The sequence below is a fragment of the Xiphophorus hellerii genome, chromosome 22, assembly GCF_003331165.1.
Source record: "Xiphophorus hellerii strain 12219 chromosome 22, Xiphophorus_hellerii-4.1, whole genome shotgun sequence".
Taxonomy (NCBI): Eukaryota; Metazoa; Chordata; class Actinopteri; order Cyprinodontiformes; family Poeciliidae; genus Xiphophorus; species Xiphophorus hellerii.
This window is the reverse complement of record NC_045693.1, coordinates 26,654,278-26,675,723: the sequence shown is the minus strand read 5'-3', so window position 1 is coordinate 26,675,723 and position 21,446 is coordinate 26,654,278. Positions and strand designations below refer to the sequence as shown.

At 38.2% G+C, this 21,446-nt stretch overlaps 1 protein-coding gene across 1 annotated transcript; it reads right to left on the bottom strand.

Moving 5' to 3' along the window:
• Positions 1-1,402: 1,402 nt before the first annotated feature.
• LOC116712576 (B-cadherin-like) lies at positions 1,403-19,987 on the bottom strand. Its single transcript, XM_032552377.1, has 16 exons — positions 19,804-19,987; positions 16,425-16,490; positions 15,026-15,124; positions 14,734-14,889; positions 14,331-14,478; positions 10,844-11,016; positions 7,152-7,280; positions 5,052-5,237; positions 4,654-4,898; positions 4,359-4,504; positions 4,012-4,103; positions 3,712-3,844; positions 3,159-3,377; positions 2,606-2,736; positions 2,246-2,395; positions 1,403-2,160 (listed from the first exon to the last, which is right to left on the bottom strand). The coding sequence occupies exons 1-16, from the start codon at positions 19,852-19,854 to the stop codon at positions 1,948-1,950; spliced, it is 2,337 nt and encodes a 778-aa protein (XP_032408268.1). The 5' UTR covers positions 19,855-19,987; the 3' UTR covers positions 1,403-1,947.
• Positions 19,988-21,446: the final 1,459 nt, after the last annotated feature.

Below are 21,446 nucleotides of genomic sequence, written 5' to 3'. Positions count from 1 at the left end.
ATGGAGAAGGTCTTAAAGTCTAATGCCTTGATGTGGAGTAAATATTATTATATTATAATAATATATTATGTAAATATTAAGTTTTTATAAGGAGGTATATTTGGTGCAAAGTATTTGTGGACTGTAACTGTGAAATTGAATTTATAGAATAAATTCTGCAGGACTTGTACAATTATGCTTTCACAAGTCCAGAACAACTCTTACAGCTCTTCGAATTCCTAAGTACAAGTAGACAAATTATATTCCTTGAGCACAAAATTCCCACTTTGATATTCTTCTGAGAATCCTCGATGGAGCCTCTTCTAATACTCAGAGAAATTTCAGCACGCAAAAGCATTAGGATAATACATTCTTTAAATATATTCAGGATTCAGGCACAACATCAAAAACATTCAGACACACAAACTGTCTGACTGACTCAAGGAAACAAGAGGCATCAAACAGCAACTGTTATTTGAAGCTCTGTCGTTCTCTCTTTCATTTCTGACTGGTTTCCCTATATGCCAGAAGAATCCTTATGCATCTGGTAGTTTAGTGTTTTCAGATGCACATGCTCCTCAGTTTGCTCTCATTATTCTCACGTGAGGTGAGGAAGAGCTGCACACTTCAGACAGGATGCCGATGGGTTTGTTAGGGCATCTGTTGAGCTAAACAAAGCCGAAGGCACAACACTGTCCCAGCTACTGAAATGTCAGATAGTTGAAGACACAAATCCATTATCTGGGATCATGAGAATACCATTATTAACTTTCCCCAAGGCAAGTTTATCCCATTTCAGAAACAAGACAATTCAAAGTGCTATCTGATGAAAACACTAAAGGGCCTATACACTGCAGTGGCATAATAAAGGAAAAGTTGGTTTGTGTTTCAGTTCCGTTTGACTGACAGAACAATCAAAGGCAACGCGAAGCAAGTGGGTTTTTAGCCTTGATTTAAAGGAACTTGGTTTTTCAGCAGTTTTCTGAAAGTTTGCTGCAGATTAGAGGAGCATAAAAACTGAATGCTGCTTCTCCATGTCTGGTTCTGGAGTAAACCTGAGTGGTCTGGTAGGTTGATACAGGACCAGGGGCCTAAATTTTGCGGCGGCTTATTTTACGCACAAGTCAGCATGCATAAAACCCCAAAGCACTTTACATACAGTATTGATGCACAGAGTCGCATGCTGATGTCGAAGCCACAGCTGCAATGCAGTTTTCCGGTCATTTCATTGGGAATCTTCCACAGTTCTCAACTTGCCATCATTAAAGTCATGGGGCTTTGACTTCAGTCAAAGCTGTTAGAGAAAAGTCGTTCTACTGGGATTTTAATGAACATTGTTCAAATAAAACCTGTTCCAACCGTTCAATTGTTGCAATAAATAAAGTAATTACTATTCTGGAAAAGACAAAACGCCAGACAAATCTAAAATGTATAACTTTATATATATATATAAAAAAGTGAAACATTACATTTAACCTTTTACCATACATCAGAAATTATTGCATCAAGATTTAGTAAAGCAGTACAAGAAGCATTTATTATCAACTCAAATGTCGTCCAGAGGTCGACTCTGCTTTCCCTGGCTAAAAGGATTTCATATGATTTCTGAAATGTTTCTAATCTATCCTTGAAACAAAAATATAAAAACAGAATACAAAAAAGATCAAAAGTACCTTATTTTACCAGCTTCACACTAGCTTTTTTTAAAACCAGTGATGATGCAAATCGTTCAGTGTATGAGACCACTATACAAGTAAGCTACAAATAAAACATTTTTGGCCAGCCTAAAAAAACACAAAAACAAAAGGCTCAAAAACTTCTCTAATGGGGAAAATTCATAAAACCAAACTCTGCAGTGGCTCAACTGCCAATGGGCATGAACTAAAATTCACAAACTAACATCTCACGGATGTCGTTACTCCAGCACACTTAAACTCATGCAGCTACTTTTCCTCAGTACTGGTACATTCACATCATGTCATCATCTCCTCCTCCGTACATGTCGGCCAGTTTCTTGAAGCGAGGCCCCCAGTCGCTGAGGCAGTCATAGTCCTGATCTCCATCGCTTGACAAGTTCAGAGACGAAATGCTTCCAGCTTCAGAACCGCCTCCTTCATAATCAAACACCAGCAGGGAGTCGTAGGGGGGAGCAGTCGGGTCGTTATCTGCCGCCTTTAGGTTCTGTGTCGTAGAGTGAAATATGTTATAATGCTCACAGGCTTATTTTCCAACAGAAGTAAGTTCTTTAGTGGTGTTATGAACTCACATCATCAATGAAGCCGCCGATATCTTCTGGGTTGGCGGGTCGAGGTTTATACACAACAGGCCGTGTCTGAAAAACTGGAGCCACTTCATCCCTGAACACATGGGGACGGTTGTCCAAACCACGGTGGAGAACACCCAGATCAAAGTAGTCCTAATGGAGAATAATGCAAAATAAAACTTCCCTTTAGATTACAAGGCATGAAAACAGTCACTGGATTAAACCACCAGAAGAGCTTGTTGAGAGTAAAGTAAGATTTAAATACGTTCTGATGAACAGTTATAGCCATCTGCCCCATGTAAAAAATATTACATGTAAACAATGTTCCAGAGTATAAATCTTGATTATATAAGCAGCATTTACCTGGTCCTCCTCTCCGCCTCCCTCCTCATCATAACAAAAGATGTCGTCTCTGATGTCGTTATCTAGGAGCAAAGGTTGTCCCTTCTTTGGCTTGTTTTTATTTGCCAACAGTAGCAGCAGCAGGACCAGCACTGAAAGAGCATAAAGCTGACATGATTTCTCATTTCAAGAGCAAAATAATCCCATGGAGCTGGAAGGTGACCACTATGGAGAGACTGTGTCTTTAGATAAACACTGGAAAAGGAGATGAATGATACTGCCAGAATATGTCCTGGTTGATCTCATCAAGTCTGCACAGATGACAAAATACAATCTACTCCAGTCAAGACTGAGGGTGGCAGCATTCAGACAGAAACTAATCCAGACAAAAGCAGCTCATGTCACCTTCAGAGTGAAAATATCTGACACGACTCTCTTCAAGTAGCAAATTCAGTAAATTATTCTTTTAGTTAATCCATAGTTGAACTTTGTAGAATTAGCAATTTTTCTTCAGACCAACTTTCTTAGAGAGAACCCATATTGATCTAGAAATGTGGTAAATTCTTAAACTCACTAAGTAGCAGGAGGACGCCACCGAGTATTCCCAGGATGACTGGCATGCTGGAGCCAGCAATAACTTTCTCTATGCACCTCACTTCTTCTCCAGTGCAGTCACACACTTCAGCTTCGATTGTGTTGATCTGAAACAGGCCCTGGTTGTCTGAAACCTTCATGCCCACTTTGTAAGTTCCACTCTCCAGCTCACGTGTCAAAGTCAGAACAATACCAGTTTCTGAAAAAGAAAAATATACAATAAACACACTTAAAAAACTAATTCCTACGTTGCCAGTTGTTTTGTCAATACAAGTTTCTTTTCATCAAGTCTTATTCCATTCCCACCACAAACATTTAGATTTGTTTTATTCAGTTGATATTAAGCAATATTTCTATTTTACTATAGGCAGGTTTTATTTGCAGCGGTAACTTTGGGTCGGTCAGCTGTCTCCCAGATAAACAGAAAAGTCAACAGGCCTTTGGAATCATTTACATCACCATGATTACAGAAACAGCAACAAAATACTGTGATATAATTGTTAGTTCATATCAGTCATTCCTAGTTTACATACTGTTGTCGTTCATCCTAGCGGTCCAGTTAGTCTTAGCAGAGTCCAGTAAGACGACGCTGTATGGAAAAGTAAAGCCTGGTCCATCTTTATCTGTTACACTTAGCAGCTGAGAAACTGGCCTCTTGTTACACATCTGTGGAAACAAAATGAATTTAAAACACTGATGGGATTATGCTACAGTATATTTGTAATTTTCTATTTAACAATTGAAAATTAAGTCAAACTATAACTCTAAAGCTCCTGAATAGGTAGGTGCAAAACGTAAATGATCTGGTCCTGGTTCAGGTGGAGGGTACGTACTTTAACTAAACGATCGTCAACGGAGGGGGGGTTGTCGTTGACGTCCTCAAGTGTAATGATCAGAGTTCCAGTTCCTGTAGCTGGGATCTGATCTGGAGACGTGGAAGATAAAAAGTAGAAGCATGAATAGTCCTGTTGACACCTTCAATGATCTACTGAGGAAGGAGTCAAAAATCTCTACAAGAAAAGTTTGAGAAATTCAGAACTGCTCCAGATGATAATATTCTAAAGAACTCTTTTCAAGGCAAGCTTTACACTTTTAGCTCAAACCATTAAATTTTTTTAACTTGCAGTGATTCATATAGATTTCCTCCAAAACCATTAAGACAGTTAATCCTCACACCTACCATCATCATCATATGCACCAATCAATGCTGTGTATTTATTCTCTTTGACAGCATTATCTTCTCTGTCCATTTTGTTTCTCACTTTTATCTCACCAGTACCCTTATCAATGACAAGCCAGCCAGCTGGGTCATCGAGTATTTTATACCTGAACATCAAGGACAAAGATTTATATAAATAACACAAAGCAGGACTTTGTAAGCAGTATGATCAAGAAAAGAGATTACTTATCTACAACATAAATTTAAAATATGCAGGCTGTGACTCTTCAAGATGGAGGATTTTCAGGTTCCTTACATGACTTTCTGTTTGCGTCCAACGTCTGGATCAGTAGCTATGTATCGCACCACAGTGCTGTTCTCAGCAAGATCCTCACGTTTGGAAACATGCTTCTCTTTAGGATCAAAGATGGGAGGTTCATTGACATCCTCCACAGTCACCACCACTGTAGCAGTGGAAGTGACCAAGGGGACAGCAAAAGGAGCCTCATTCTCCACTGTGACCAGTAGAGTGTGCTTACTGGTTCTCTCAAAGTCCAGACCCTGGTTTAGTGGAAGAAAGGTTTAATGGTAACTCAGACATGAACAGTTCAGGCTGAACTTCAGCTGATAAATGTAACTAAATTTTGCTTAAAAACAAAATACTTTGAAATAGTTACATTTGGTCCAACAGTCAGAACCTGCTGTTCCTCCTACCTTAGCAGTACTGATGATTCCTTCTTGTTTGTTTGTTCCTGTTTCCACAGTAAACAGATTTCCTGGATCTCCATCAATGATGCTGAACTTTGCATTCCAGGCCATGCTATGAGGCTCATCACCGTCCTTCACCAACATCTTAACAACTAGAGCGTCTACTTTATTCTCTTCAACTGTGGCCTCATACTGAGAGGAGACAGAAGACATTTTTAAGGTTGCTCAACACAACAAATTCCAAATTATCTTCACACATTTGCATACATATATACATATTTATCTACACAACTTGTCCTTTAACCCTTGGGGATTCTTGGCTGACCAAAATGGGAAATCCTGCTTTACTGCTTTTTTTGATTCTCAACATCTCAGTTGGACTAAAAGTTAATTCTATGAAACTTGGCCAAGACTTTTTAAAATTTTCGTGTAAAAAATTATTGTCCCTTTGATTATTCACAAGAAAAACTAGTTTGGGTGTGATGACCTCCCTTATATTACCACAGGCGCCACCCTTTAATTAATCGAGTTAATTATTTACTATTAGATGAGAGGAACAGCCTGTTTATGCAGGTGCATCTTCAGTTGGGTTAGTTTGCTGGTAATTTCTCTAAGAGACAACCAGGACTAGAGAACTCCATGGAGATGATTTTACCAGATTACAAGTCTGAGGATGATGAGGATGTCTGATGTAAATATAAGCAGAAGTCAAAATTCATATGAGGGGCAGGAATTGCAGCCTGGCAAAGGAGGACTCTGCAGCTGAGAGGAGGAAGAAGCAATGGATGATGGGAAATCTCCATGGAGAAAAAAGAGAGGAAAATCAGGATCTTCCACATATGAAAAGGCTCTGTCATACTTTTCTCCTCATATTTTAACTCCAGGATTTCTCTCTTGCCAGAATCTGCAGGCCTTTGACTACATTCATCTCTCTTTACAGACTTCCTGCAGCTAATCCTGCACTTCTCAGACCTACAGGGGAGGTCATCAGTGAATATATGGAATGATTTGGGTGAGAAGGAGCAGGTTTGGTGTCTGCATGTTAAAAATACTGCATATTTTGTTTTTTGCCCCTTCAAAATAATATATAATAATTTTTTTCTGGACAAAAAGTTAAGTTTATCTGTATAGTGGCAACGAGGCAGATAAAAGCGCTTTATATAACAAAACAGGTATAAAACTAGGGCTGAAACTATTCCTCTAATGATTAGAGTATATTGATTATTAAAATTCCTCGAGAAAAATTTATCTGATCAAAGCTTCGATAAATTATGTTTTATTATGTAGCGCACCTTGTTCCACCCAGATGACTATTGGTGGTGGGCAGCGATCTTACTTCTATCTTACAGTCGTTGTGAAGTGTCAGCAGCATGGTGTCGAATTGTGTGACGTTTTGTCAGGGTTTGGGGGACAAATAAGGACGGTTGAACTTTGTGGTGTGATGGTTGGACTATGACAGTTTTTCTGGCATCAGGATTTTGGACCGAACAGTAGGAATGATGCAGAGAGAAATAGATCAGATTCCTTGGATAATCGTAAAAATATTCTAAAGAGAACTCGATTAATAAAATATTCTTTTACAAGAGCCCTAAGTCAAACCATAGAAAATATTTTAAAAATGAGAAAATCCTCATATCTCTATCACTGGATAGATCTTTAGTTATTGAACAGATTTAATGCATGGAAAGTGGAAAAAAATACTGAGTTGCACCTTTGTAAGATGTACTGTTTTAGGTCATGAATGTACAGAGTGTCAGTTTTAACTCTCATTGCTCCAAAAATGCGTAAACATCAATACTGTTATTAATTTTTGACGCGGTCAAGGCTGGAACATCCACATCAAAAAGATTCAATTTTGCTGTGTTTTTTTTCAATATTGAATATTTGGGGTTTTTCTCCGTCAAACACAAGACATTTTTAGACAAAACATAGAAAATATTTTTAAAATATGGAAAACATTATATCTGTAAGGTGGTTCTCTTTATTTAAAAAAAATGAAGTTTTAAGTGCAACTAATTTATAAATGGAAACGTTCAAACAAAACCTGTTTAAACCAGTTTTAAACAACAGGTTTAAAAATGTTAAAAAGTCATGTGTTGTACTTACTCTGGACTCTGTAAAGACTGGAGCGTGATCGTTGCTGTCCATCACTTTGATAATCACTTTGGTAAATCCAGTCAAACCTTCTCCTTTGTTGTCAGCTACCATTACTTCCAGTTCATACTTTGGGACTTTCTGTAGGATGAAATGTTGACTTTAATTAAACAAGACACTTTTAGTTCCTCGTCACTGAACTGTAGAAAATCAGTTTTCTAAAATATTCAACACTATTTCAGTCCTCAGTTATCAAGGCAGAGCTTAGATGCCTCTAAGAAAAACTTAGTTTACAAATTATTTAGGTTCCAACAAACAGCACAAAGCTCATTCTGAGAAACAACAAATCATAAAAAAAGATTTAATGAAATCATGCTAATTCATAATTAGGTATGTGTGTTTGTAGCTTCAAGCAGAGAACATAGAATCTGATACAGGACACTGCAGGAGAGGAGGGGAAATGATGGACACCAGGAAGAACAAGAACAGAAAGAAAAACATTATACAGAATCATGTGGAGCAACTCAACCAGCAGAAACAACACAAACCCAAAGGACACCAGGTCTAGGTGCAAAGATAGGCTAGTTTCAATTTTAAACCTTGCTGACTTGCTGGAGGGATTTTGCAAGGCTATAAACTGAAGCAATGACTTGTGTTAATCATATTAGAGGAGTAGTTATCTGTTACTAGTAGCTCTGTTTGCTGAGCTGCATGAAGCTGATCTCAGTGAAGAGCCAAAGACCAAGTCTTTATAAGACAGAAACACCAGTCTTGATAAATAATATTTATCTTCAGACTTTCTGGCAGCTTGATATGCTTCAGCTGTCAAGAGATGCTACATTAAGTTATGGGAACTTCAGCTTAAATACAGAAAAAGAAAGAATTCATTCTGTACATTTAAGAAAATTAGTTAGAGTTTTGTCTGGATGTCTAAGAAAATCAGTGATGGCAGAAAAAAGAAGTATATTAACATACAGAGAACCCTCGCTATATCGGTTCATGGTCTCGCTGCTTCACGGATTTGCATCGTGCATTGTGTTCTGCATTCTGATTGGCTAAACAGTCTCTCCGCTTCTTCTCTACCTGTGTGTCAATAACGTTGCGGTTTAATATGTACACGCACGTAAAACAGCTTGCCAATTTCTAAAATCTGCTACTTTTTCTCTGTATTACTCAAGCATGCATATGTTTAAAGGTCAATGGCATATGTATTTATTTTTATTTGTTACTGTAATTCAGAGCAGGATTACTGGCAGCTTTGCATTTGAGTGATTCCATTGCAAGGTGCAAATGAAACAGAGCAGGTTTCCTCTCTGCTCTACTGCTGTTAGATCAACAGCCTGCAAATGTTTCTGAGGTAGGAGGAGAGCACAGCAGCTCTCACTGCAGCTTTATTTTAATCAATTAATCAAAACTGTATAATTAGAACTATGAGAAATTAATCTTAATTTCAAGTTTCAAACATCAAAGAGGCTTGACTGAAACGGCACATAAGAAATTTAACAATAACTTCTGCTTTTGAGACTCTACATCATCTTCCCAAATCTGTGCGTTTCATAATTGTCAAGAAAATCCGAGCTCATCCCACTTCCCCATGCTGGAGATTTAAGTTTAACAGTAATAATAAATAAAGTTATCTTTAAAATGAATCACTCAAGTGACATTAAGGCCCAACAGTAGACTTAGGTGTCAATAAAATAAATCTGGTTGTGTGTGTTGTTTTTGTGTCCAGCAAACTTTGCTTTAATTCTACTTTTCTCTATCTAATCATAAGAAATCATAGTCAGTCAGAGAGAGTCATGAAACAGGAAAAGCAGGTTTCCTGGAAAAAGAGGAAGTTTCCAGCCTGCAGATTTATAAAAATAGTTGAGACTATTTCTTATTTTAAAGCATGAAAGTTTTAAAGAATGAAATCTAAACATTTTGAGTAATTTGATAAGATTCAAAGTAAAATACTTATATTAATATTGGTTTACTTGTAATAATACTTATACTTACATTTGTGAGAACACTTACAAGAAAAACAAGTAACTGTAACTTTAGTATCAAATAATTAGAATCATGGATTATTCTTGGTTTCTTTTCAGAAAAACATTTGTAATAACTCACATTAGGATTATAATAAGTATAATTAATAAGTTATGGTTATAAAATCATAAATGAATGATAAATCAGAGAAGCTGAAGAAAATAAATGTGATATAAGTTATGGTTATAAAATTATAAATGAATGCTAAATCAGAGAAGCTAAAGAAAATAAATGTGATATAAATGTGATTTTGACATTGAACTTGAAATGGTGTAAAAGGTGTAACTGCAATTAAACATCACTGATATGTTGGAGGTAGAGGAGAGTAGGTGAAAGGTGAAAGGCAAGGAACTAACAGGAGAGCAGAGATGATCAACGCCTTATTTAGGTAAAAGGTTGTGCAGGCAATGGACATAGGAGGTTGAGCAACCCTGAGACATTAGCACAGACATCAGGAAATGTCTGTAAGACAGTGATGGATATGAGATCATCTGTCTGAGCAGTCAGAAACCCTATAAAAGGTGGGTGCAAAAGAGGAACCGTTCGTTGGATCCTCCGGGCAGCTTCGAGCCAAGAGATGGACAAAGAACTCTGCAGCTGAAGAAGAGCCGGGGCCACAGAGCCGGAGACTGTCCTGCTCATGGAGACCAACCGGTCAGGCCCACAACCTGTGGCTTCAAATCGCACTTCTCTCATCGGCTGGGTTCAGACCCCAAAGACAAAGATGAAGACAAAGGCAAAGACAAAGAAGAAGAACTGGTGCCTTTTTTCCTGCCAGCACCAAGTCCTGTGTGACCTCACCATCCATGCGGAGAAGAAGCTCATCAGACCTACAGAGATTCCTGCCTTCGCTGATCAACATCTTCCTCCTGCTGCAACATCTTCTTCATCATCAGGCCAGGTCTGGGGATCGAAACGTCAAACTCCGTCCGTCTCTCTCAAAGGTTCCTTTTTTTAGTTCTCAGTGTCAGCAGTAGGGAAAGATAGACTAGATGATTGATTTTACTTATTTGATTATTTCTGCTACTGAATTAAGCTGTACTGACCCTTGCAAAAATGCTTTACTAATAAAATATTTAGCATAAAGAAAATCTAAAAGATGTTGTGGACATTCAGTTAATGAGTCACCTTAAAGTTCTTTGATGGTTGTAAAATAGCTGTGATGTTTGATTCTGGAGAGGAAGAGGTGGAAAATGTTTTATAGGTTGCTGGTAGCCCAAATTTAAAACGTCATCCTTGGGACTCGCCCGAGTCACTAAAACCTACCTGGTTCAATAACAAATGCAAGTTGTAAAATAGAGAACGAGCGACCGTTAACAGGTGTGCTCTGTGAAACTAGTTGGCTGTAGGCTGCTCAGTCTGGCTAATTCACAGGGGGAAGAAGGGTGGGACACCTGGATGTTGGCCGTCAGAAACCAGGCGAATCGTTTCTCGAAACCAGCTTAAACAGAGTTTACTTCAGTTCTGGACAGGGTAAATCCCGGCAGATTTAGGAAACTCAATTAACCCGTTAGAAGGAGAGCTGGTAGCACATCTCCCCTCTCAGAAGAGGAAGCAGAGAGTGAGACAGTAGAGACAGAAAGGAGGGGGGGGGTGTTGCGCAACAACATAATAAAAATACACATTAGCCTAATTCTGATTTTAGTCAGATGGGCCAAAACTGTCAGAATTCTCACCTCTCGGTCCAGTCCAGCTTCGTTGACTCTGATGACTCCAGTTGCTGGATTGATGGTAAACATGTTGGGACTGGGCTCCTCTGGCTTCTGACTCATTATACGGTACCTGATATCAGAGTTGTCAGTATTTGGCTCATCAGCATCTGTGGCCACAACCTGAATCACCTCAAAACCTAATCAAGAGGAAACAACGAACAACAGTGAGAGCAGCAGCTATTAAGATTTAACAGTGAAGGTAAGCTGAACTAAGAAACTCACCACTTTAAAACAATTTGATCTTGATGTTGACTTTTTTATATGTTCTATTTACAAGGGTGAGCAGGAAACCCATTAAACTGTATGTTATAACTAAGGAATATAATTTATATGAGTAGCAGGTTGATAAAAAAATAGATGTCAAACAATATCAAAATGTCAAAATTATTTCACATCACTTTGTTTGAAAACAGATTTGACAGACAAATAAAGAAAGGCATCAAACCAACGCTGACAAAATAAAACTGTTTGGTTTAAAAATCTATTTTAAAGCAGACATGGAAACCAGAGCTACAAGCAGAAGCTGAGCTACTTTAGCTTAATGCATTTAACCACATAATGTTTTACCTCTTCCTCTTTATGAGGTGCTTTAAAAAGGTGTGTGTGTGGGTGTGCGTGCGTTTGTTTGTAATACCTTGTGGGGACCATTTTCCTGACACATACTACGTTGGGACCCACTGCTCCTTGTGGGGACCAGGCTTCGGTCCCCACAAGGGGAAACAGTTTTTGGTCAGGGGTCAGATTTAGGACTAAGGTGTGAATTGAGTTTTGGTTAGGATTAGGGTTAGGATAGGGGTAAGGCTTAGGCTGTAGAAATTAATGGAAGTCAATGGAAAGTCCCCACAAAGATAGACACGCAAACATGTGCATGTGTGTGCGGGGGTGGGCCGGCGTGTGTGTGTGTGTGTGGTGGTGGGGGCTGTTAGACAGATAGGACACCACAGACTTGAAATAAGTTGCAATAACTCACAGCTGAAGATTATCTTGTCATACAAGAGACACAGAAACTCATAGGACTTGATGAATTGTCTGATAAAGAACACATTTTAGTGTGAAGCACGGCTCTATTCATTTCAAGACTGCGAATGAGAATTGAAGGCTGATGGAAACCTTCAATCTTCAGCAAAGGGAAATAATAACAAAGTCTGATATCTTCAATATCTTCATGTAGTCAGGCTGGACTTTGGGAAGCTAACACTGCTGGACCGGTGACCCACTCAGCAATTCACTCTTCACCCACTTATAGATGTCAAACCTCCTGGTGCAGAGAAGCTGACTGATGCACATACAGCTGAGCCTCTCATGCAAACCTTTGTTTATCAATGTTAACCTGCGTTACGGAGCATGAGATCAGGTCGTGTTAGTGTCAGCTCACTGACGTGACTATGCAAATGTAGCAGTGGTGAATGTCTGCAGAACATATGATGTTTGGTTGTTTATGTGTTATATGAGCTACCATACTGACTACAGGTAACAAGTAACACAAACAAAAGACAATTTAACTTCAAGCAAAGAGCTATAAATATATCCCACTGATAAAAACTCGACTAAACAGCTGACTTATGAATTTGTCACCAGGAATATTATGGGACACATTGAAGGCGATGATTAGAGGGAAAATAATTAGTATTTCCTCCCACTTAAGAAAAAAAACAACAATTGGCAAAAACCTAAACACATTGAAAATAAATTGTTAGAGCAGAAATACCAACACTCCATGACTCTGAATGACATTACATCTATTATAAAATAAAATTAAAAAAAGAACTAGACGACCTATATAAGACTGACAGGAAAAAATTACAACAAGCGGGGAGGACTATACACAAAATAAGGAATCCTTTAAATGGTCAAACAGAAACTGAACAGGAGAAAATTCAACAATGTTTTCAGAATTATTACAGAAGACTTTATTCTCAGTCCCATGTAGACATCAATCAAGATGTCAAAACTTCTTTGGTTTGAACTAGAGTTACAAACAGTGACAGAGGAACAAAATAAGATTTTACTATTTACAACAACCATAGAAGAAATTCACTGAGAAACTAAAAAAAGACTAAAGGGGGAAGAATGGCAGGTGCAGATTAAGGCTGGGCGGTATATCAAGTATACTCGATGTATCGCGATTTTTTCAATTTACGATAGTTAAAATGCCTATATCGCAACTATCGAGTATAATGTGCCGTTCAAATAATAAACTTTCACGGTCAAATTCACTGCAAGTATGGTGTATCTGACACCCTATGAATGTATCACTAGATGTAGGTAGGATTCATTTGTGTTATTCAATGGGAAAAATAACATAATATGTCAGATTTGTTTTTAAACTTTGCCGTCATTCAGATTGATGCTTTGATTTGAAATGTGATGTCAAGGATTGGATTATATTCCAGCTACCAACCATTCAAGTTCTGGTTTGTTTTGGTTTTTCTTTGAAAAAAGTGTAAAAATAAAAGAAAGCAAAAGCTATTTAATTTTATTATTGTAATGTACTTTCTCAGTAAGAGGTTTCATATAAAAAAATAAAAGCAGATACTTTATATTTCCCAAAGAGTGGAATGTGCATATTGAGCGGCCCAACAGACCAACAGCCAGACCTGTCCACTGGCAAGTCGTGCTTTAACCAGTTAATGTGTGGTTGGGATCTACCCCAGGTAGCGAGCTTTTCCACTAAATGGTCTGTTCCTCACTATCATGGGTGGAACGTGAGCGCACAGGAGTTGTGGTCAACTCTCCTCTGATGTTTGCAGCAACACTCAGCAATGAAGAACCTCGAGGTTCTGATGGTCTCTAATAAACCCAGATATTTACTTTAGTCTTATAGGAATTCATTGCTGTTCCTAACATAACAATAAAGACACAGATCAGCTGATTATTACCCTATGCATATAAATATAATTACATTCTGGTACTTTTTTTTTTATGTGCAACCTTTGGATTTAGGTAATGCAGTCAAAAGATTTAAACAAAAAGCTATGCCTGAACTTTATTATAATTTTTTTAATCCAAAAGGAAAAGTAAAATTTACATCACAAGTTAAAATTATGTATTTCGGATGTTTCACACAGTCGGCACAAAACTGCAGGTCCACCAGAAAGCTGACCACAACTGAACCGTTTCCTCTTTATTGCCGTTTGTTCTTCAAAGTGACGCGCTGCCATTAGCTTAGTTTGCCATTCCACTTCAAAACTTAACGTGTTCCTGGTTCTGTTCATGATTCAGAATTGTTCCTCCTTACTGAGCAGCTCTATGATGGTTTGGACTGTTTTTAGAAACAGTACCAAATGGAAATACAAAAACTAATTTTTGCTTAATAGGCCCCTTTATATGCACCAATTTTTTGTTAAAATTGTTCAAAGGGTCCTGCCAAAGGTTTCAAGCATACTTACAACTTGTAAAAAGTAAAACATTTTCTTTTTGCATGTTCACTATCTGAATCCTGGGACTTTACCTTTTGTCGAAGCCTCTGGAACTTCTCCCTTATAGGTAGACTGATTGAAAACAGGTTTGTTGTCATTCTGGTCAATAACATTGATTATAATTTCCATAGGTTGCTCTGCATCTGTACCACCTCCAGCTTCCTTAGCATGGGCATAAAGCTGTAAAAATGACAATTTCAACATATTAGAATAATATGGTCTCTGATTTTATGTTGCAAGAAAAGGTATATTTTATTTTTCTCATTTCATAAATTATACTCAGTATATTTAATCAGAGATGACCAGTTTTATTTGAATATTTTTTGTAAACTTGATAATTGTTTCAGAAATTTTTTATCTCGACTTTCTTCAATGTTTCATCTTTAACAGTGAATAGAAAAGCAACACGCTAAAGGTACAAGAGAAAACACTGACCATGTACTTGTCCTGTTTCTCTCTGTCCAGTTCCTGTGTGACATACAGATGACCACTGTCTCTATCCATGGTGAAAAGACCAACAGGAAACTCATTAGCTCCAGGACCAGTGATTTTGTACTGGATCTTCTTCACTTTATCGAAATCAGAGCGAATCTGGACAACACAGACCAAGGTTATATTCAGATACAATTAAACAAAGCACAAAAAAATAGAGGAGGAATACATCTTACAATACAAGCTATAATTGAAAGAGCAAACTGAATTATCCATTCCTTTTAATTTCTCTTACCTGAGCAAGAAACAGGGGATAAGGTCCTCTCTGATTCTCAGAAACACTAAGAGGAGGGATAATCCAGCCTCTCTTCGTAATCTTCAGTCCTGGATCATCCTAAGGAAACAAATATTTTCTAATCAGTAAACAAACAATCAGAAAGACAAATGCATCAATTTTCACCGTTAACGGACTCCATATTTGATCAAACTCGTCCTAGAAATTTCAATCAATCAGTTTTAAACGTGGCCAGTTTGTTCATAATGCATGGCCAAATAAAAGTTAAGGGGCAAAAAACATCTCTTGGAGCTGTGGTCAAAACAAAACATGAAGTCTTCCATTTCGGATCAAAGCCAACATTTTGTCTTTTATAGACATGTATCTGAGCAAATTCCTCTTGAAATATAGACTCCAGAGTCACTCAGCAGAGTCTTGAGGCATTGAAGATCAGAAGTTATCAAAATCTCTTTTGAACGTCAAACCATGTAGGCAACCCTCAAGACCTGACTATTCACCATGAAACAACAAGGTGCTGTTATGGATTCAGTGTTTTGCTCTCTTTTATCCTCTATCTGCTTACACGCACACACTGCAGCTTACATAACCATGTTCATGAGTGACTGCCACCAGTCATGTGTAAAAAGACTGAAACTGATTAGACTACCCTTAAGGGAGGGTACCGATTGCAGAAAAGAATAAAAAGATAAATTCACGCTACAGTCTTTGCCTCACTTGGTTTCATCCATAAGGTGAGCTCAGTGTGGCCCCATTGCTGGACGGTGAATGTAACTCTGCATCTGTTCCATTTGTATGACATGTATGGCTTGTAACATTTGATCATTTTTCAGCATTAAAGCCTGTTTTTATATATAACCAAATCTCATTATTTCAAAGTAATTTACATTAAGGGGTTCTGGTCGGGTCCTGAAACTGGTAAACGGACCTGGTGGAGCACAAAGACTAAAATCAATGCACTTCATGAATGCAATAGCTTCCACTTACAAGGTCACAGCTTCAGCAGACTTTCTACATCTCTGTACAGACCTCCACTCATCACATTCACCAGGTCAGTTTTCAGCCAAACTATCAAGACATGCTGATGGGCTCGCACTGAACTAGACTGAAGATTTGGAATTAGGAAGAGCTGCTAAATGTGCCGTCTAGTGGACGGTGCAAGAATGGCGCAAAAACGCTGATTATAACGGGATGGCAGTGCCAAAGCTCCTGCGGTTGCCACTGAGCTGTATGTGGCTTTAAATTTTAGTGCCTCTATAAATCAATCATAATCAACAAGTTTTTTCTTAGATAAAATCCAAAAGCCATTTAGATGACAATCTGAAAAAGGATGTCAATCTACATTCTTAACAAAAAAAATAAAAAACTTTTCTGACCCATATCATACCACGTCCTTCCCTACCTGTTTAGTGGCAGAGTCCATCTCAAGCTTTCGGTGACCCTCATGAAGGACAACTTGTCCGTTTACCTGGAGTAGAAAGATCACAGTAACTTCAGCACAGCTTAATGTCAGAAGAGGGTTTGAAAAATAGGACTTCAGGAAGATGATCTTAAATCTATTGTTTCATTGAGCTTGTGACAAGCAGCCTCACAAGAAAGATTGTTTTTCTTTTTTTATCTTTCTTTTAAAAATTTACTTAGCATTGTAATTTTAACAACACTTACCCATGCCTGCAATCCAACAGCTTATTTCCAGGAGTTCAAAATAACTTGAATAAAGGCTGAGTTGCATTTTCACACAAAGTGTTTTCAACAGGTAGGTTATACATCCTGGAAAAGTGTTCAGATATGGCTAAACTAAATCCACAAATATTTCAGATATCTGTCAGCAACTTGTAGTTGTCCAATATTATTATTTATTTTATTTTTTTTTAAAGATTTTTCTGGCTGTAGTGGCATTTTTGGAGAGTGTTCACACAGATGTTTTATTAAGGCCAACTTCTGCACCCTTTAGAGAACTACTGTACATTTTAATAATGATTGTTAGGTGTTGTAACCCCAGGGGGCAGCACTGAGCTTCTAAATTCAGAGGAAATACTGACACAGCAAAGTTGGCAATGGAGAAAATCTTAATGTCTGTCATGATTCATGTTCTGTCTTGTCCATGCTGTGCTTAAACACTCATTCAGCTCACCTGCCACGCCTGATTGCTTACCTGTTCCACCTGGTCCCCGCCCTACTTAAACACCTCTCAGCCTCTGCCTCCTTGCCAGATTATCAACAGCCACGAGCCAGTAGGGATCCAGTGTTTCCTTCCAAGTCTTCAGTATTTTTACGACCCTTTTCTGTCCACGGATCGACCCCCGCCAAGCCCTCCACGGATCCAATCTGTTCTGGATTTCTGGACCTTGACCCAAGCTTTGCCTCCCGACCACAGAGTATTGCCTGCCCCTCAAGCTAAGTTTGCTCTCTCTGTCCTCCTGTGTATGACCTCTGCCTGATTTTCGTCAAAGTCCCTGGGTGTTGCCTCTTGGATCTCCTTGTGGAGAGTTTCATTGCTTCCACAAAAGCCTGTTCTACCTGGTTTCTCAGCTCCACCCGTCCACTGCTCTACAGATCAGTTAAGCTGAACATTTCTAAGATACCCCTCCTTTATCAGTGCATCACCCGTCTTCTCCCCTCTCTTCTCAGTGCTGTTTGACGACTGCATCCTGAGCAGTAACCAGAGTCTGAAAATTTATTGAACTTGTTTTTTCCTTTGCAAACTCCTGTGTGTGGTTGAATTTCCAAGTCCCCACTGAGTGTCCTTACAAATGTCCATAAAGTGCTGAAGATGAAGGTGGTCTGTGCCATCATTGAATGCACTGTGTAAGAGGCAGGGTTATTGTACCGTTAGAGCGTGTGGGCGGTATTGAAAGCACGTCTACAAATGTAATTTTGAAATCCACGAGCAGAATACTTCATTCTTCAGTTTTATTGTATTTTCCGGTCCACAATTTCAACACTCGCTTTGCATTTACATAGAAGTTTGGTGGGTAAATATATTTAGCATAGAAGTTACAGAAAGGTGACAAACTAGCCACAGCAATTAAAAGCTGCCAACCCAGTTCCTGATGATTTCAGCCATTAAAAAATCCAACAGTTCATATTCATGGCACACAGCAGATTAATCAATTTTAACCCTTTACATTTTCACAAGAGACCATTGTTAGGTTTGTCTTTTTTTTCTCTTTTTTCCTTTCAGCTAAACAACTTTATTATGTCACGATGTGGCTTGATGTGACTGAGGCATCATGCAACAAACACTGCATCAGATGTGATCCAAGTCTGTTATACATCCACAAAGAGCAGAAAAAAAATCAACTCAGTCTGCTAGTTGAACAAAAGCATAGATGACACTATACATTACAGGAATGTTCCAGCTACTATACAACTGTATAGTAACAAATATTCGACAGAAGAAACAGCAACAAGCTTAATAGTCTTGCTAGGCTGTAGATGTATGATATCTGCTAATGTCACAGCACATAACAAAGGTTCAAATTATTATTTTATTCTCAGAATGCAAGAGCTTCTGTTTTGTCTTCAGCAATCACTGCCTAGAAAATAAAATACTGATAATTTGGGAATCTATATTACAAGCAAATTACATACATAAAAATCCAGCCTTGCTTTGAACAGCAACCCACTTATTAGGAAAATCTACAGGATTCTAAACTGCTTACAGAGATCTATGAAAGATTCAAAAAAGAAAAAAAGAAATAATAACCTAAAATGTCAATAGATAAAATGACTGAATGACAGTCAGTTTCCTAGGTTGGGCAACATGGACTAATATTTTTAAATTACATTTTTAACCATATTTATTGCAATAATAAGTTTGCTAATAGAATTTTTAATTTACTATTTTTGATTAGATCTCATATCTATCATTGCTTAAGGTGCAGAGCATCAAAAACTGAATACTGCTTCAAAATCAACTCGAACTGGTATCAATAATGTGACGTCATTTCAATTTCCTCCAGTTGTGAGACTAAACAGAAGCAATTCTTACATTCAATCTTATTCCCAAATGTAGATGCTACATTTACAAGTTATATTTTTAACCATACCATTGGTTTGGGATTAGTAAACAGACTCAGGTAAATTTCACTACCAACACCTGGTGACTGACTTATCACAATTATTGTATTTTTCACAACAGTGATAGAAACAACTGCAAACCACCTCTTGTTCTAATGTGTTTTAGGTTTATAAAACGAAACAGTACATTTATATCCAGCCAGCCTCTCAGAATGCCTTGCACTAGTTCTATACAATGATGGTTATTTTAAAAACATTTTTTAAAAATAGTTCAAACAACAAATTTCTACTGTTTGAAAGTTTATAGTGACGTCACCTGCCGTGTGGAAGTAGACCCTGATGGGACCTCAGTTTTAATTTAAAAAAAAATCCAACATGGCGACTCGGCCTGCAGTCAACGTCACCGACGGAAACAGGGCGAGGCACTACTTTACTGTTATACACCGCAACGATAATTATTCATTAAGCAATTAGTTTAGAGCAACCGTGTGCTTGTGAAGTCAGGATAGTTTTCATCTACCTTCACCTTTAACTTCACAGTCACCCCAAGAACCTCCTTATAGCTACACACAACATCGACAAGAAGCCGTAACTAAAACCAAATTAAGCTAAAAGCCTTTTTAAACGCTCTTTGAAAAACTGCATAGCAACACAAGTAAATAAACAATAAACATTCAAAGTAACAGATAAAACCAATAGCAAAACATGTCGAAACAATATTTTAAATAAAAGTCAAAACAGCGGGAAAAAACTCCTACCTGGAAAATGACGAATAAAACTCCCAAAACCGCAAACCAGGCGGTCCCCATTTGTGTTTGAAGCCTCTTAGAAAATCCTTCTCGTAGAAAAAAAACAACTTTCTTTGTATTCCGGTGCGAAGCGTCTCCCCTTCTGTACTCTGTAAGTAGTTTCAGCGTCTGAATGCGATCAGTTCCGCGAGCTGATCCAGGTACGCTCAGTGTGACGTCAGCTCACAGGTGAGTCCAGGTGCGAAATTCTGTTCCCCTGTGTCGGGAGCGCGCGCATTGTTCCATCTGTTCACTTTTATGCTAATTTTGACCTTCTGGTTTTAAACCTGGGTTCTCCTCCTCACAACCACCACCAGATCTTTGGTCTTTGTCACATTGAACTGCAGGTGGTTCAGCCCACACCATGTGACAAAGTTGTTTGCAGCATCTCTGTACTCAGCCTCATTACACTCACTGATACACAATGATACAAAATGAAAATGACCATCATCGCTACATTTGTAGGAAAGAAGGAAAAGTTGTGAAACATCCCAGCCAGGCAGCAGTGTGAGAGCATCATGCTGCGTTTGTGTTTGGCTGTGGGAGGAACTGGAATACTTCCCATAATAGATGACATCGTGAGGTTAGATCAATTGGTAGAAATAATGGCGCAATGTCCCTTGACCTCAAACAGAAATATAAAGATTGGGCTTCAGTGCTCAGAAAAAGCACATTAACACTAATCTGGAGCTTTTACAAAGTCTTTGAAGTTAACAGTTTAACATTTATTAACACCAATTTGTTTGTTTTTAAATATTAACTCTGTTAGGAATGAATTTAATTCCTCTTAATGTCAAGAAGTGTATTAAAATGACCGTCCTGTCAAAACGTGCTCATGCTTCGCTCTGGTCAGTTCTGGTCCAGAGAAGGACATTCACACTTTACTCACATCCCAGAAATGTTTGGTTAAAATGTAATGATGAGATAAAACATCAACCCAGGTCCATCAGCCTGAGTGAGGATCCTGACCCAGAAGACGATTCTCAACAGAAACTGCGTTACCTGGCCTATTTTAAGGACATCAGCTTACTTGGAAAAGGTCAGGAGACATTATGGGAAGCTGTGAAATCTATATTTCAGCAGATCTACACTGTGAAAAACCTGGACACTGGATATAAAGCATGTGGTCTGATCCTGTTATTGTCTTTGTTGTCACTTATGTTGGTACATTCGTTGTACGTTGGTGAAATAAACACTAAATAAATAATCAGCACAGGAGAAAAAGCTAAATCATGTAAAATTTATACATTCTTTACAGTAGCAAACAACTGAAACATCAAAATAAAACATTCATAATTATCCTTTTAATATTACAGTTACTTATATTTGTAATATCATATAAAGTTAGAATATACATGATATAGTCGGTGATCCCAGATTTCATTCTGATTCAGTCTATTTCAATAAAAGTCCAGTCAGGTCAGCTCTAAGATGTCTACAAAAAAGATCCAGAGACATTTTGCTTTTATACTCGCAAATACAAGAATTCTATTTTCAGTTTCCTCCTCAACAGAACTGGATGGTACTTGGGGCTTCATAGGGACGTTTGGTGCCTGTGTCTCTTCGGCCTGACGGCGCCTCTTTGTCTGGGGTATGGCTGCTCTGTGGGGGTC

What these genes read in the sequence shown, in the direction of transcription:
- LOC116712576 (XM_032552377.1), bottom strand. Translation starts at nt 19,854, where the DNA reads ATGGGGACCGCCTGGTTTGCGGTTTTGGGAGTTTTATTCGTCATTTTC. An exon ending in GAATCATCAGTACTGCTAAG is followed by an intron (nt 4,899 to 5,051) that starts GTAGGAGGAACA and finishes CCACTAAACCAG; the next exon opens with GGTCTGGACTTTGAGAGAAC. An exon ending in TGGTGCATATGATGATGATG is followed by an intron (nt 4,104 to 4,358) that starts GTAGGTGTGAGG and finishes CCACGTCTCCAG; the next exon opens with ATCAGATCCCAGCTACAGGA.